This window comes from Pseudopodoces humilis, chromosome 16 (genome assembly GCF_049639895.1).
Source record: "Pseudopodoces humilis isolate 2021_Gansu_Grassland_sample_001 chromosome 16, ASM4963989v1, whole genome shotgun sequence".
Classification (NCBI taxonomy): domain Eukaryota; kingdom Metazoa; phylum Chordata; class Aves; order Passeriformes; family Paridae; genus Pseudopodoces; species Pseudopodoces humilis.
The window spans coordinates 10,226,453-10,242,963 of NC_142215.1; the positions used below are offsets into that span (position 1 = coordinate 10,226,453).

A 16,511-nucleotide genomic window follows, 5' to 3' on the forward strand; every position below is an offset into this window, starting at 1 on the left:
GATATTTCACAAGCCTATTAAGTGTTCCTTGAAGGATTCAATGAGCACAAGGAAGACAAGGGAAATCTATTTGATACTGCTGGTGCTAAAGCTCTAACATAAACCCTGTATTTTTATCAATAGTGTTACTCTAGAAATATACCTTTCATGACCAGCATGGCTAGGGGTTTTAGGAATTAGAAGCAGTTTTTCGAGCTGTGTTCTACTATCTTAAGTGGTGGAATCTCTTGAACTACTAAAATGTTACTTCATAGTGCTACCAATGGATTGGGTGTAAATGCAGTGCTTCTTACATGCAGAGCCATGGAACTGAGGTTCTGATCAGAACAGATACTGGAGGTTTGGCCTGTAAGTGAGCAGTGTTGAAATGCTCAATGTGGTATAACATAATGCACGTCACCCTCAGATCCCACACATGTGCTCTATTTAGTGACCTCACCACAGCCTTGCGTAACACTGCCTCTTAAGTCTTAAAGTATTTATTTTTATGATATCTTGCATAGAGAATGCATGAAAATTTTTTAATAGTTTTCATTAGCACATGGAACTGCCAAGATTGGATTCAAGGTTTGAACACCAACAGATGGATTTAATTTTTTCATTCAGATGAAACAACAAACTGTCATCATTTATTGTATGCTTGATTAATGTGCTTTGGTGTTGTCTTGATAACTTGAAGCAGTGGCTTTTCCTTTCATAATAACATATTTTGTAATATATTTCCTTTTTGTCTGAGATACAGACTTGGCTCTGTTCACTGGTACAAATGACACAGTAAACTCAGCAGCACAGGAAGATCCCAATTCTGTTATCAGTAGCATGCCAATACTGGAACTCTGAAAAACAAAACAAGGTATTGAAAGACAGTGACAGTTTAGTACAGAGTTAGTTATGATATATTAATTTCTTACAAGAAAAGTGCCAACATATATAAACAAGAAATGTCTTTTCTAAATCATTGCCTCAAAGATGAATAAACAGGCACATGTTTAGCTGAAAATGACCACTGCCTATATCGAGAGGGCAGAACTTTGCAGAGGCCTAGAAAACCAAATCCTGACCATTGCCATCAGACCATCCGTATGTTGGAACAGCTGAAATATTGCATGTTACAGTGATTGCTTGAATCTACTGTGTTCGTTTTCATGGGCTTCAAAAAATTCAAGCTTTTTTTTTGTTTGTTTCTTACTTCATTATTTTTTCAATGAATTCTTTTTGAATGAGGAAAATCAACTCAACCATGCCTACCTTAGAGAGCATTCTGCATTCAAGAGGTTGACGCTATAACTTTGTTGGCCAATTCCCTGGCAGCTGCTTCAGGATGGATTTTAAACCAGATTCCCAGAAAAAGTAAGCCATATTCAAAGAAAAGAGGATGCTTTTGATGATGTAAAGGTTTCTTTGTTATATTTTTTTGCCAACACAGTCATGATAGAATAAAGTGCAAGCACTTTTGTATTCTTAACCAAGAATTAAGGTATTGAAAACAGGTATAGAGATCAAAGCCAATATTGTAACCACACTCAGATGCGTGTGAGGTTAAAAGACAAAGTAACGTCATCCAACTGCTTCAAGTAGACTGAGGTGTGCTACATGACACTTCTGACAATTGAAGCTGTACCAAGTTCCTTCTTTTTCTGCTGTAAACATGAAAAAAGGACTGTAGCATTGATTCTGCCCAAAGAAAGCTGTGAACAGAAAAACGATACTGCATGTTTCAGCTGCATAGACTAATCACTAGAAAATGCAGTTTCAGGTCAGCTGAAATTCATGCTGCATTTGGCAAGCAATTTAGTCATGAAACCGAAACCTCAAAAATAATTTTTGAAAGAAATAAAACATTACGATATTCTTTTAATACAGAATTTTTATTTAACATTAGGAAATGAAATGAAGGCTGAGTTTCAGCTTGAGCAAACTTCTTTTGCTGGAACACAAAGTGTTGGTCTTCTGTAGAAAGGACAAAAGGATGCTTTCTTAAATTTAAAGGAGTTTGATTCTCTTCTATTATTAGTATCCATCTCCAAAGCAAATAATTTCAGAAATTGTACTAAAGCTTTTAGATTTCATGCCAGTTAAACTGGCTTATGAGCCCAGCTTCACAGATAGACATTTTTATTCAGAGGCAGAAATTACTTTTACAGGTAAGGGAATCACAGTGCACAGGATCAGAGAAGGAGCCAGACTCAGTCTGGGGTATGTTGGTGGAGCACATTCTCTTCTGTTCACTCTTCTGTGGTACGTTTCTAAACATCCTATTGCAACATCAGTGGTCTGAGAAGTCAGCAGTAAAATCATGTGGCAACCGCACCAGCATTGCTAAAGTTAGACAAAAATTTCCACTTTCCATGAGGTGAAAATACAGTCTGCTGTCTGTTTTGCATTAGAGAACTAGTTCCCATCTCTTACTCTGAAACTTCAGAATTATTTGAATTTATTTCTGGCAGATAGGGTGAAGAAATCACACCACTATGAGTAATTTTACTTTAATATGATATACTATCAAAATTTGACAGCATCTCATTTCTCTTCTGAATACATAAAATGGCAGATATGTGTTATCTTTCCCAACAGGCCAACAGGAAGAATGTGATAAGATTTTTCATATAAACACTTCCTTTAAATGTTGATATTACTAAGTTTGATCAGTCACAATTAACATTCTTAATGACAGCATTGGGATTTTACTAAAATGGTGACCCTCAAGTCAAGGAATAACAGTTTAGGAACTATGTTGAGTTCTTCAGTACCTAGTAGGTGACCTCATATTCTGCTATCAGTAGATCAGGAGTTTAACTGCCACATATTTTGATCTTGGTGGGAAAGCTTTCCTGGTGTAATTGTGCTGCAATCCATTAACTTTTGTGTCCCAGAATACTCTGAGACATGAGTTAATGGCACCTGGGAGTGTATTAACTGCATTATAGTAAATGATAGGAAATTAATAGGAAGTTTCCCTTCCTCCCTCCTTCTCTTGGCACTTTTGAAGGTAGAGGTAGGATGGATTTTCATATCATATTACATTTTATAGAAGTATGCTATAACCATCACTTATGTAGACTGATTTTTAACACATTCAGGCAAAGTACTGAAACACAGTGAGAAGGAAAGGTAAGAACAGATCCTTGTGTTACTTTGCAGTTGGACCTGAAGACTATGTGGAAAACCAGATGGACTCAAAAATTGCAAGAAGCAGTAGCAAAGGAATTAAATCAGGTAATATTACAAGTGCTTTGGGAGGTTGTGCTGTAGATTCCAAGTTGGCATCTCTTTTCAATATCAATGTATCTTTACCCCATGCACTGACATGACCCTTTATTCAACCTTGGCTTGGATGACATTTCTGCTGCCTTCCAGGAAAGGAATTATTTTTTGCAGCAGCTCCCTCTTATTCATTTTGAGAAAAGGATTATATACTCCCTCTGACCAAGCTTACAGGCATGCTAAAGTGAAGCCTCTTCATGCTCCTGGCCAAACAAAGAACAAAAATACCCACAATAAGCAAAAGCAGATGGCTTCAGTGGCAGGAAATGAATGAGCCAGACTGCAGGTAAAATGGTTCTCTGAACACATCGTGGAGGTTTGCACTGACAGGTTCTTTGTTATCTGGGGCCTCCCCACGGGAGGCCAGATGTCTTCTATTGTGAGAGGAGATAGAGATGCTCTTCCTTTTCCTCCCCCTTTAACTTATGGCTGTTTAAGTTACTGCTAATGGAAGCAGAAGCCTGTTTTTCCCTCTTGGTCTCTGATGTTTTTGGAAACAGAAGAGATAGTGAAGGAGAATTCTGATATGAAAGAAAAGGCCCAGAACTGGCCTTTACCTCCCCATGACCCTCAATTTAAAGAACAGGGAGGTCAGTGCTGCTAATTGCACTTGAAAGGATTAACCACTTGATTGCTTTCATTTAGTGGAACAAAATTTTTCTTCAGTCTCAAAGCTGGGGAAATGTATCAGTGGTACTGAGATGCTTTCAGTGTGAGATGGATGACTTTGTTTGGCTTATACCAATATAAAAATTAAATAGAGGATGTAAATATTTTTATATATATTAGAGAAGGGGCAACTACATCTCCTGCTCAGACAGGACAGATTTGCAGCAGAAGTGACAACCTCCTTCCTGCCCCCATAAAAGGTTATCAGAGGAATTGCAACAGACCATAACCAATTACAGATATTAGGTGTGCCTCTGTCCCTTGGTATAACAAATTACTCTTGCATTACACTGAGGTTGCACTGGAAGAAAAAGAATCTGAACCCAATTCCTGGACACAGTGTGCCAGATTTAAAATCCTTTCTGTACATTAATTTCATCTTAGAGTTAAAACTAACTTTCTTTTGGAAAAAGTTCTTAATTCCCATTGTTCAAATAAAGTAAGGAATACAAAACTTAAATTTGGAAACAATTTTTCACCTTATGAAACTATTTTCCAAAAGTAACAAAGAACAGCTTATACAAGCTTTTATCTGACCTCTGCTTCTTAAATAAAAAACATGTTTTCAGGGAAATGTGTCTTGGAAGTAACTTCTCCTCTCCCCCCAGATTTTTCTCTCTGGTTCTTGTAAAACATTAGGTCAGTGGGTTCATTTTATTTTTGTTTGTTTAAAGTGGGTGAAAGTTTCCTTCTCAAGATATTATACTTGTGTGATTTAAAAAAAATAATTACAAAAATCATTGTTTAGGAAATACCAGAACAGATGGAAATGTCAAAAGACTATCAAAATTCATACCAAAGGAAATAACATTAATAATTTTAAAAAGTCAAAATAACCTCTCAATAACAATAAGAACCAAAGGAATAGGCAGTGTTGTTTCAATAGCATTGAGACATGACTGCTGATTTTTCTCACTGCTTGGCACATGAACTCAATATGTAGGTAGACAGAAAAATTATCTCTCATTCTGACTTCAAGCCTGTGTTTCCTGTGGTGCTGTTATAGTTCATGCACATTTCATGTGCACTCACATAACATAATCAGCATTTTGTTCTGCAAATGGGGATATATTTTTGTTGTCCACTGAAATGCACTTTTATATGCACTTGTGCAGATAAGCATTCAAATATGAAGTATGATGTAAGAGAGTATATTTGTATCTTGTGTTTGAAGCAATATTAAGATTTCAGTATCTTGAAGCATTAAAAATGCAGTATACAAACCGGCTGTTTGAGCCTGGATGGATTGCTGTGTAAGCATAAAACCATTTTCTTGAAGTATTTTCCAAGATGCTGTTTCACACACCAGGGTGTGTGAGTACCCTCCTAAAGAGTATGCTACAAGTGATAACAAAAACTGGGATGTTTTACTTAAAAAATAATCTATTGCAATTTTTCAGTCTGTCGCTTTGAAAAAATGTATTTTTTTCTGAGACATTTCTGAGAATATTCAGAAATATTTATCCATCTTATATTGTACCTCAAATTAAACATTTTTTCTACCTTAGGAATATAAGTTTTATTAATGTATTATATGAAATATATTCATATAACTCTGCTCTAAAGTTGTAGCTCAGGTCTATTACCTCTGCCAGCACTGGCTGGTGTAGCTGGTATAGCTTGGCAAAACTACATTCAAACATGGTGACTCTGACAGCAGTGCTACACCTATGACAAAACTCCCATCAGCACAAACACTTATACTGGTCTAAACTGCCCCTTTACTGCAAAAGGAAAAACGAGCAGATTCACAGCCTGCCTAATATAAGGAAGCCTTGTCAAAAATGTTGTGGTCAGAACCACCATCTTTTATTTTTGTTATCTACAATATGCCATAGTGACATTTGTTAGGTTGGTGCTCCCCCAAATAATGATATTATATAACAGTAATAAACACTTAATTAAGTTCGTTTGAATTAGTCTAAACATACCCAAGAAGTTGAGAATAATCCTAATATAAAAGTACATGAATGGTACTATAGGAATAATACGCTGTATAACAGTGTTTAAAGAGGCCACTTTTTTATTACTAGAATAATTTTCCAGAATTAATCTTGAAGGTATATAATTCATATTTAATTAATGTGCTCTTTCATTCTGTATTGCTGCCACTCTCCTCAGCAACTAAACACCATCTGCTCATTTCAGTAAGCCTTTGATGCCATGAAAGTGAAATCAGTATTGCTGTGTAAACCACAAAGAAAACATCTGATGTAAGTATTAGTAACAAGAAAAGCCAGCATGCTAATTCCTTCTTACAGTTAAGAGATCACTTCTTATGGCAAGAGGGGTCAAGTCCTCCACTCCCATCTCAGGAAATCTCATCACAGTGAGCACATCAGGCCTGTAGGTTGAAGTACAGCAATATTTAGCAAAATGTAACTGTTTTCAAATAAGTATCTCTAATCAGACTGCTCATCTGAGCAGTTCTACAATCTCAAGCATGCAGGATGAGGTCTGCAGCTCACTTCTGGACATTTATTTAGGGTACAGTCTGTTTCCAAAAAAAATCCCAGTTATGTTTGTGAAGTTTATTATTACAAAAAAAAAAAGTAGTGTCATGCACCAACAGACAGAAAGCTTACTCTTTTCCCACACAACACTTGGCATCTTTAATCAATGTGTACATAAATGAAAAGAAAAAGAGCAGATTATCATATTGTCCTTTGTAGCTCTCTTTCAAAATCTCCTGATGATAGTCCACAAGGAAATAATAAATTGCTTCTATTGTGGAAAGGTATGTATCTGGTTTTCCCTTCTGATGACGCCAAAAGCAAGTTTTCCTTGTCTTCAACTCAATTTGCAGTAACCCTGTCAAGGAAAAAGATGACCCAGATTAGACAATGTGGATTGGTGTCCAGAATGTTAAACAAGACTTAAGTTTTGTTTTCTGACTTTGCTTGCTAGCCTGCTCAGTGCCTGCATGAAAAAAAATTTCTCTTTCTGTACCTCCATTTTTCATCTGTGAAACTGATGCAGTAATTTTATCCTCCTTTTGGACCACTTTGGAATTTGATGAAGTGCTCTAAGTCCTAGGTTACAATCTTCATATCTGCAATTAATTACAGGTAATCCTTTCATTAAACAGCCACACACCCCTCAATAAACTGCAGTCGCTTCACATGGCAAGGGTGCAACCCACACCTACGAAGACTCATCAATGTTCATAAAATTATTATTTCATCTTTTGCAAAGTTTATACTTTTCAAGTGTAAAACAGAATCCCTCAGACTGTTAGTGTTGCTGAAGTGAGGACTACTTTCAAGAGCCAGGAACTTTTCATTTATGCTTGTTAAATAATTGAAATTACTGAAGTATGACAGCATCTCTTAATTAAATTTATTAGATACTAAAAGCGTTCCCACATAAGATGAAAGAGGTGTCTGTATGGCACAAGAAAATCTTTAATCTACTTATAGTCTCTGTAACTATTCTATTATTCCAATGAATTTTAAACACATATCTTGCTTTTTATGTTTCCTAAGATGCACAAACTATTCAAAACTGAAACCACCTTAATGTGCTATCACTTTGTAAACAGGATGGGCAGTTGGATCATGAAGAATGGGGTCAACAGTATCAGAAGCAGATTGTAAAGTTACCTTTTTATCACAATCTGATACTCTGTCTCATGGGACAGTTTAGTACAGGTAACATTACAAAAACCTGTATGGTCTAAGAATTGCTTGGAAGTTATGGACAGCAAAGCTTCAGTAAAGTCCAAATTCAGGCTAGAGCCCAGCACTTGTAATTCTACACTTTTAACCTACAAACTGTGTTTAATTCTTTTCAGTGTAATTGCAAGAGGGATTTAGTTGTTTGCTTTATAGTTAGGAATGTATGGTATCCTGCATTGTAGAAGAAATCTTAATTACAGCATTTAAAAAAAAAAACCTGAATGGGAGAATCTGTCCCTGAATTTAAATGTTATTATTGGCATTTCAGAACCAAAGCCTCAAAATAGCATAGTCTAATTCTTACCTCTAATAATCCTACACATGTGAAAATTAAAATAGCAGTAGGAAACGGCATTAAGCTTATTGCCCTCAAGGGTTTTCAACACTTGAATTCTCATCCCTAACCAAAGTGAAAACTTCCATCAAATCCAGCAGTGCTTCCACCTTAAAAGCAGTGAAGTAAAACTCAGGGATGATTCCTCCAGTGGAATCTCCCATAGTTGTGGTTTGAATACAAACAAAAGTTCACTTACCACAAGTGCAGTATCAGTTACTTTCAAACACAAGATTTTAGGACATTTCATAAAAAAAATATAAAACCAGAGGGGGTTAAGGATAAAAGGTTACTGAGAGTGTTTCATCTGTATTGTATCTGTATACAGCCAAAGGCAATGTTTGCTTACAAACATGCACTGTTCATATGAAACCCCACAGTACTAATGTATCAGCTAATAAAATATCTGAAAGCAGTTCAAACTTACAGGAAAAAAACAAAGCAGTCAGTTTCTTTAACAATCATGGTGATATTACCAATAAGCTTCATCACTCGTGCAAAAGTCATCATTAGCATTAAATTCAACTGTTTGTTTTCTGATCTAGGGATCACTTTTAATGAAGTACTCAATCCTAGGCATTACCAACTCTCATATATTTCTTGTCTTTAACTGATTTAATTTTGTTTTCTAAAGATATATTAAGCACTTTTCCAAGATATAGAATTTTTTTGTCCAAGTACTCTCAGCTTATTTTAAGACTGATATACTCATTTGCTTTCTCTTGCAGCACACTTTACTAGATTTATTGTCTATATAAATATAGGCTTACAAAACACAACGCTTTTCTTTACATTTTCTTGGCTTCATTAATGTTTTCATTCAGTATTTCTTGTAACTTAATAAGTATGGCAATTACTTTTTATTTGGAATTATGAACACTCCTTTTTGAACTGTAGCATATGATGAATATTTTGTTGGATGATGACTTCATTTGTAATTGAACTAAAAAATTAAAACAGTTCTCCATTTTTCACGTATGTACAACATAAAAATGTCATCAGTTTATGCCTAAAGAAACTCTGTCCCATTCATCTTGGAAGTGAAAACTGCAATCTCTAAAAGGGGAATTAGTGCAATTTATATTCTTTATGACAAGTACTAAGGAAAGCAATACATGCACGGTCTATGCACACTGTTACATCCAATGTGTGCATGGTTAAAATTCTGTGACTTGCATGATGCTATTAAATCTCACAGCAATCCTGAAAGGTGCTCAGAAACCCAGGGGGCTGCAAAACAGCTGGAACTGAGATGTTCTAGAAATGAGAGAGCAGTCCACCAAATCAGCATTGTCATGGGGAAACTGGAAACCATTTAAGAGTTCCAAAGTAACACCAATTATGACTTTTTGATATATGCATAGGCTTCCGTGGAAATTTTCAGTTCCCCTGGCTGCCTGTTACTTTCCTTGAATTCATCCTCTTAAAAGAAGTTTCAAATGCCTAACATTAACTTGAAACATGCAATTCCTCTGATCTTTGCAGTAATACTTCAATGTAGCTAATAGAGTATGTTTTGTGTTAAACTAAATACTTATAACAGGATTTTAATTAGCCAATACATCATACTAACATGTAAGATTCTTTAATAAACTGACTAGACAGCAAGGCAACATTCATCTTCCATGTAAGAAAGTCTGTGAAATTCCTTGTAGGATACAGTGAGAATCAGTAGTAGTATATATGTGTGTATATATATATTGCATAGAAACTTAACAACCTGCCTTCCAGCTAAGTGCACTTTTTGCACTAATAAAACTATTTTCAAACTCCTATTCATCTCAAAGGAAATGGAATGCTATTGCTAAATTGTTTTGTCTTTTGTGGTTTTAATTAGAAGACTTAAATGTAAACTTCTTGTAAAGAACCTAAGACAAAACTTTTTGCAGAACTACCAGTTCCTGCTTTCAGAGTTGGAAGGGTGTGGAGGGCAAGCAGCCCTTCCCTTTTTGTCTGGAGTAGTGAGCTCATGGAAATGTCCATTAACAACTTCAGGAGAAAGAGAACCCAAGCCAGGACAAACCTGTGCTGAACCTCCTAAATTCCTCATTTACCTTCTTGGGGCCTGTCTGCCACCAACATGTACACAAATGGTCCTTTGAGTCTCTGGAAAGCAGAGCAGCCATCTGCAAAGGAATCTTCCTGGCTTCCTTCAGAGGCCATTAAAACTACTGTTTTGTAGTTCAGTCTGTTCACTGCCTAATGTGACAGATCCCCTTCTCTGAGACTGTGGAAATTTGCTCCAATAGAGAAGTGAGACAAATAGATATAAATGCGTTCTTAGTACTAGTATTATCTTTTTGCAAAATAAATTATATGTCATGAAAAGTAACAGAGTCTGGCTCAGGAAGTATTCTACAGCCCTGGAACAGGCTGCTGAATTCTTCATATGCACTCAGATATAGGGTGCACATAAGCTTACATCATAATGAGGTCTGTTATAGTCATACATCCCTTAATCATTTCTGCAGCAATAACATCTCAGTATCAACTTGTATTTTTTTACCTTGAAGTCGTTCATCAGTTATTATCTTGTTAGTTTGATTCCAGGTACTGTCAATAAATATTATCTTCTTCAGTCTAGTGCCTTCACTCCTGCTGCTTGAGATGCAGTCATCTGGATTCTTTTCTTCTTCAGGTTCTATTTTTGCTTGTTTAAGAAGTGGCTCTCTGGAACAGTCATCATCACTAGCACAGACACCTTTCTTGGTGTACTTTTGGAGATGGAAAGTAATATCTTTTACTGAAACTGAATTTGGGCCAGGAAATATAAGTGCTATCTGAATGAAGAAAACAAAGAGATTTGAGTGTCAATAAAATCTAATAAAACAACAGGATTTGTTGTACTAAAGAGCAGAAATTTTCTACCTTGTCTGTAAACATTTAAGCCAGGACAAGATGAAACAGTATCTCTTAAACATATTCTGTTGTCCAATATAGTGTTAAATCCATGTTAAAAACATGTTAAAGAATTGAGATCATTAACAGAAATTTTTATTTAATGTTACTTCCATGCTACTCTCTACTGCACTCTACTAACTCTTAACACTTCTGTATAAAAAGATTTTTCAGCCAAGACAATGGTGTCAGCCCTGAGGAAGTTCAAATGTCACTTGTCACTGCAGTATATGGGGCAGGAGGGCAAAAAAAATAGCTTACCATTTAAATGAACATATACATGTTCATAGCTCACTTTTTTGTGCTCTATGCTATGAGAGACAAGAGTTGCATTTTAGTTGTTTTCCTCTGTCATAGTGGATGTTAAAAATTTTAAGGAGGTTTAAATACTGCAGCTGCTAAATATGAGCACAACATTCAACTGCTGTTTAACTTGCTCCATACTTTTGTTTATAGGCAAAATATTTCTTCAGATACACAGTAAATCCAATTTCCATTATGTGAGGTGATGAACATAGAAAATTCAAGGTGGTTAAATAGTGCTGCAGTCTTTCTCAGCACTGGAGAAAAGGTTACAGTGCAGAACTCCGTGTTTGCGGAGCTAAGCTTTGAGAGAGCACAGGATGGACTGCACTAATGGAACAGTGATTTTCTTCCAGCAGGGCACTACCACTGCAGGAGGAAGCTGCACCTCCCCAGCATAAAGCCTGGCTATCTCTAGAGAATCTCTTACTTCATGTCTCTTCTCTTCATATTCTGGAATGCAAGGGTATTTATAAATTGTAACATCATCAGGTGCCAGGAGCTTAGCATGCACAGCAGTGCTTTTGCCATCTGTTTCATTTGGGTGTTTAATAATGTCAATCTTCAAAGGTAACTAGAGCAAAAGAAGAAAAAAACAGTACTTATCATCATATTTATGAACATCTGTACAAAAACTTACTCAAAATTTGTGAGGAATTCCTATGGGCATGTAATTAAAATATCTGATATTTTTTGATAGGTTTAGAGCTAAACTAGAGACAAGTTAGAAGAAGCAGCTTTTACATTCAATTTTTGCAAATACCTGTGTAAGCAATGATGATCTTAATTTCAGCAATATAATGGTTCTAAATATGAATACTTATCGCTATTAGGTATTTACCCAACTGTGAAAATGGCTATTTCAATGAAAATACACCTAAGTTTACTAGGTGAAAATTCCAAAGTACTTCTAAAGTATTTTCATGATGCTTTCAAACTCCAGTGTCTTCAAAATGCATCTTAGATCCTAACTGATTTTCCAAAATGTCTTAGTCCTCTCTGATAGTTTCCCCAAGTATCTTAGCTGAAAGGCATTACACTATTTATATTTTAAGAGTAGTTATTGGAATTATAGAACCATGACATATAGGAATGTCTTTTACATTTCATGTAAAATTCACCCTTGGTTATGGACAAATTTTTTATTCACAATATAATGTGTCCTAGCCAGAGCTGTTAGAAACTGAAGAATGTGCAAGAACACCATAAAGAATCTTTCAACAACTAAGTGAAAATATAGTTGCATGAGAAGCTGAGTGACTTCAGCCTATATTCTCATCTACAAGATACATAAATGTTTATGTGAGTATTGGAACATTTTCAGTGTTTGTACATGTAATTCCTCAAGTAAGAACAGTAATTTTATCTAACTATAGTTTATTCATACTTATAGCTATGTTCAAGATGAATGCCTGTAAAGAATGAGTCAGAAAAGAAATAGCTGCAGATGGACTAATTCTCTGTCCACAGTAACTAAAACCCAAAAGATGTTATAAAAAATTATTAAAAAATATTAACCTTCACAGTTGGAATTTCTTTGGTAGGGACAGTTTCAACAGGAACAAAGCATGTATAACAATAAAACATCCTTGAACTATTGCATCGGGGGCATTTCGATCTCCCACTCTTTTTTGCCTTTTCCAGTACTTCCTGCGATGCTAACTGTAATTGTTGAAGTGGATTATCTTGAAACGATGATGGAGTCTGCAGTACACTTTCCAAACACTCACTATTTCTTTTTACTCCTTGAGTGTTTTCTTCATTTAAAAGGGTAGATGAATTTAAGGACATGGTTAGCTGAAACAGACAAAATGTTCTTAAATAAAAATCCAATTTTATGAACTAATCTGGTAGAAATTATTCTGTATTATCTCATTTAACAAAAAGATCTAATCAAAGAAGGTATTTCCTACAACAGAAAGAATAATAAAATAATCCGATTCAGGAGATTTCAGGAGAGTATGAGATAAACAGCTGGAAAGAACCAGAGATCTGTACCCTTAATTCACAGATGCGCATTCATTATCCCACTCACTTAACTCCTGCAGAAGTCTATTATTTCTCTGTTAAGATCTGTGTCTAAAAGTTTATGAAAACACTGGTAAGCAGCATTTACCTGGATGAGCAATCCCATTAGTCTCCAGCATGACTACTGACAAGAAATTATATGCCTACAGGATAGAAATTCGTCAGACAAAAGTTAATTGTGCAAATTTAGATCTCCATCCTAAAATTTATTGTGTGGGGCCAACCAAATAACGAATGAAATCCCTCTTAGCTAGAACTTTGTGAAATAGAAGAAATTTTCCAGAAGAGCTTGAGGCAGAAAAGTAACAGCTAGAAGAGGGCTTTGCTGCCCCATGTACCAGATAGTAAGTGGTGACCCAGTATAGACTTCTGCAAGTTTGTGTTTATTTAGTACCACTGATGGATTTTTTTTCAGGCTTTCTTCAGGACAGCTGTTGTCCTGTTGCTCTGCAGCTGACACAGAATTGTCACCATGTATTGTGAGCAAGACATAAGAAATATGACCGTGTGCCCACCCCAGGGCAGACAGACTTAGCTGTGCTCTCTCATCCTCAGAGCAGCCCCCAGCCAGCAGTCTGCACAGCCTGCAGTAGTTACAAACTGCCTTTGGCACTTTGTGCTGCATCACTTGCAATGAAGTTATTCTCAGTATTTACTTTCAGCTAATTTAGGTTTACTTTTTCATGTCAAGGATCACACTTATCAAATGATGTAGCAAAGTCATGTTTTATGGATGCTAAATGCAAAAAGTAAGCAGGGAGCTTAGTCTCTCAGTCTGGCTTGAGAAAGCACGAGAAAGAACGAGAAAGAATCCAAACAGTCCTTGGTAAAGGACAACAATCTTAGCAGGAAACAGTCAAGGGGTAGTGTTCCACTTAACCAATGATGGTGGATGTGTTGCTTTAATGACCAATGAGAGTTTTACCTCTCGGACCTTCTCAAACATGTGTCTAAAAGAAGATTAAGAATAATAAACTTTGCTCTCTTGGACAATGAAGCTAAGGGAGTCAGTGTTGTGCTTATAACCGTTCCTAATAAAGTACAACAATGTTTAACAAAAACCAACAAACAGTAAATCCTGAAATGTAATCCAAAATTAAGCATGTAAATAAAATCAAAAAACTCAGCTAAGTTTCCAACACAAAATTAAAATCAATCCCAGAAAAAACTGTTATTTTCTGGTTAAATTAAGTATTCATGCATGCTATGATCCTTTCCCCTCTGCCAGGTGTAACTTTTGAAAGGTCAAGGATGTCCGTGCAAATAAACGCAAAATATAATACGCATACAAATTTTCTATTCATTTTCGATTCGCTTTCATGTTTCTCTGAAATAAAGCAAGTATACTTTACATCTCAGAGTAACCTGTACTATTATCAAGTTTCCTCAGGAAGCAGCGGGCGAGAGGCCCTGGAATTGGACATGCATTCCCAGCCTGCAAACTGATTCTTTTCAGTGTAACGCTTGCACTCTGTGGCGCTCAACGGTGACACCCTGAAGCACTTTTGTTATCGATACTGACAAGGGATACGCTGTGGCCTCAAAATAATAGCTGTGCCCAGGCTGCAGCACTATCCATAGAGAACAGTACACTGCAGAAAATGACAGACTACAGTTCTAAGACCCAAATCTCACTTCAGACACGTATCTTTAAGACTAAATAACAAATCCGTCTGCACCTCATCTCCAAACCCCTGATAAATCACTGCCGATGGAGGGTACCCTCCACACTCCAGCTGCAATTCTAGGACAACTCAGAAGGCCGGCCGGCCCATGTCGGGGGTTGTGTAAAGCTCACGGGGGTGCCGTAAGCTCCCTCTGTGCCGCTGCCCGCTGTCAGCCCAGCGCGGTGAGCGCAGGCCGGCTCCGGAGCGCCGCGCTCGCAGCTTCTGCGGGCGGAGATAGCGCAGGGCGGGCACGGCCTTCGGCCGCTGCCTCTGCCACCGGAATAACAGCGCGGTTCTGCCGCTCGGCCGCGTCCGGACGGCCCCGTCCAGCCGCCGCAGCGGCACCAAGGCCCTGTAGGAGCAAAACCGCTTCCTACCGCGGGCCGCCCGAGCCCGCCCCGCGCAGAGCGCGGCCCCCCCGGCGCTGCTGCCTCCTCTCTCCTGCCGCGGAGCTCATCGCCCGGCTCCGGCCCCCCCGCGCTGGCCGCTCCTCACCCGCCGCCCGGCGCGGCTCCCGCGCGGCCCTCGCACGGCCCGGAACGAAAGTGCCGGGCTCGGCAGCGGCGGGGAGGCGGGGAACGGAAGCGGCCCTGGGCTGAGTGCGGCTCCTGCTGGGCCGCCTCTGGCCGAGGTGTCTGTGTTTGGCTGCGAGCCTCACGCCCTGCATGGGCTGTTCCGAGTTTTGTGTCACAAAAACCTGGCCTAAAACCGCTTCCAGCTACCTGGGCAGCGGGGGAGAATCCCGCCGTTCCCAGCTGGGCCCGCGCCAGGTGTTTACTGCCTTGGGTGCCGTGCCCAGCGCTGTCGCCTCTGTGAGGTGGCACCGCCTGGAAACCGCTGGGGTGTCAGGCTGAGGCTTTGGCTCCCATGAGAACTCCAGGAAAGATAGATCAGGGGTTTTTTTTGGTGTTTTTTGTTTGTTTGTTTGTTTGTTTTTTGGTTTGGTTTTTTTTTTACCCTGTATTTTTCCCGGCGCCCAGTAGTATCCTTAGAACATATTTATTGACTGGAAGAATTGTACTGCTGCATTCCTCTCTGCTTGTTTTGCAGCTCTCTAAAGGGAACATGGGATCTCTTCTGTGGGGTTCCTTGGCCTGGTTGAGGATGCTGCTCCACTGTAATGTTTGCTCAATATTCAGCCTTTAGGGTGAACTTCGGCTAGCTGCAATCTTCACAGAGCTTCCAGCTTGTAATACTGAGTACATGAGAATAGTGGCAGATTTGTCACTTTTTCTTAGTGTGCTTTTTAGAAGTACATGAATAACAATAGTATGATATTGCGGAGGTAATGAGAAGGAAGTGGAAGTTCTGTCTTTGTGATTAAGTACCTTTACATATCTTTTACCTATTTAGTATGTTTCTTAACTACATGTGTAGTATTTTGTGTTTTGGAAAAACCTGCAGTGAACTTTATGCAATACTAAGAGCTTTGACTGTCAGTTTTACTTTCTAAAGTTTAAATATTTGCTAATATACGTTATCTTAGAGGTTTTTAAAAGACATTTGGGTAGAACAATTCTTGATGTCTATCAACATAAAATACAAAAGCCTCCTTTTATTTTTGAAGAATTGGTGAGTCCAATTGGCTTATTGTTTTAAGTACCCATGTGCATGGAGAAATTAACATGTAGGAGTCAGGTGCTGAGCAAGTATTTGAGCTTAGCAAACATT

The 16,511-nt window shown here is 37.9% G+C and overlaps 1 protein-coding gene across 3 annotated transcripts; it reads right to left on the reverse strand.

Moving 5' to 3' along the window:
- Positions 1-644: 644 nt before the first annotated feature.
- DTWD1 (DTW motif tRNA-uridine aminocarboxypropyltransferase 1) lies at positions 645-15,448 on the reverse strand. Of its 3 annotated transcripts, XM_014251040.2 has the most exons (8): positions 15,336-15,387; positions 13,262-13,316; positions 12,664-12,942; positions 11,576-11,719; positions 10,451-10,724; positions 6,519-6,744; positions 6,193-6,277; positions 645-836 (listed from the first exon to the last, which is right to left on the reverse strand). In XM_014251040.2, the coding sequence occupies exons 2-8, from the start codon at positions 13,277-13,279 to the stop codon at positions 645-647; spliced, it is 1,218 nt and encodes a 405-aa protein (XP_014106515.2). In that variant the 5' UTR covers positions 13,280-13,316; positions 15,336-15,387. The 3 variants fall into 3 exon arrangements, with proteins under 3 accessions (XP_014106515.2, XP_087919517.1, XP_087919519.1); XM_088063391.1 differs by lacking the exon at positions 13,262-13,316 and having other exon boundaries at positions 15,336-15,448; XM_088063393.1 differs by lacking the exon at positions 645-836 and having other exon boundaries at positions 5,939-6,744; positions 15,336-15,380.
- Between the last annotated feature and the right edge of the window lie 1,063 nt (positions 15,449-16,511).

Excerpts from the sequence above, each read along its gene's own strand:
- DTWD1 (XM_014251040.2), bottom strand. Across the intron at positions 10,725-11,575 it reads ATGAAGAGAAGAGACATGAA|ATAGCACTTATATTTCCTGG; the intron begins GTAAGAGATTCT and ends TTCTTCATTCAG. Across the intron at positions 837-6,192 it reads TAAGAAGTGATCTCTTAACT|AGTTCCAGTATTGGCATGCT; the intron begins GTAAGAAGGAAT and ends TTTGTTTTTCAG.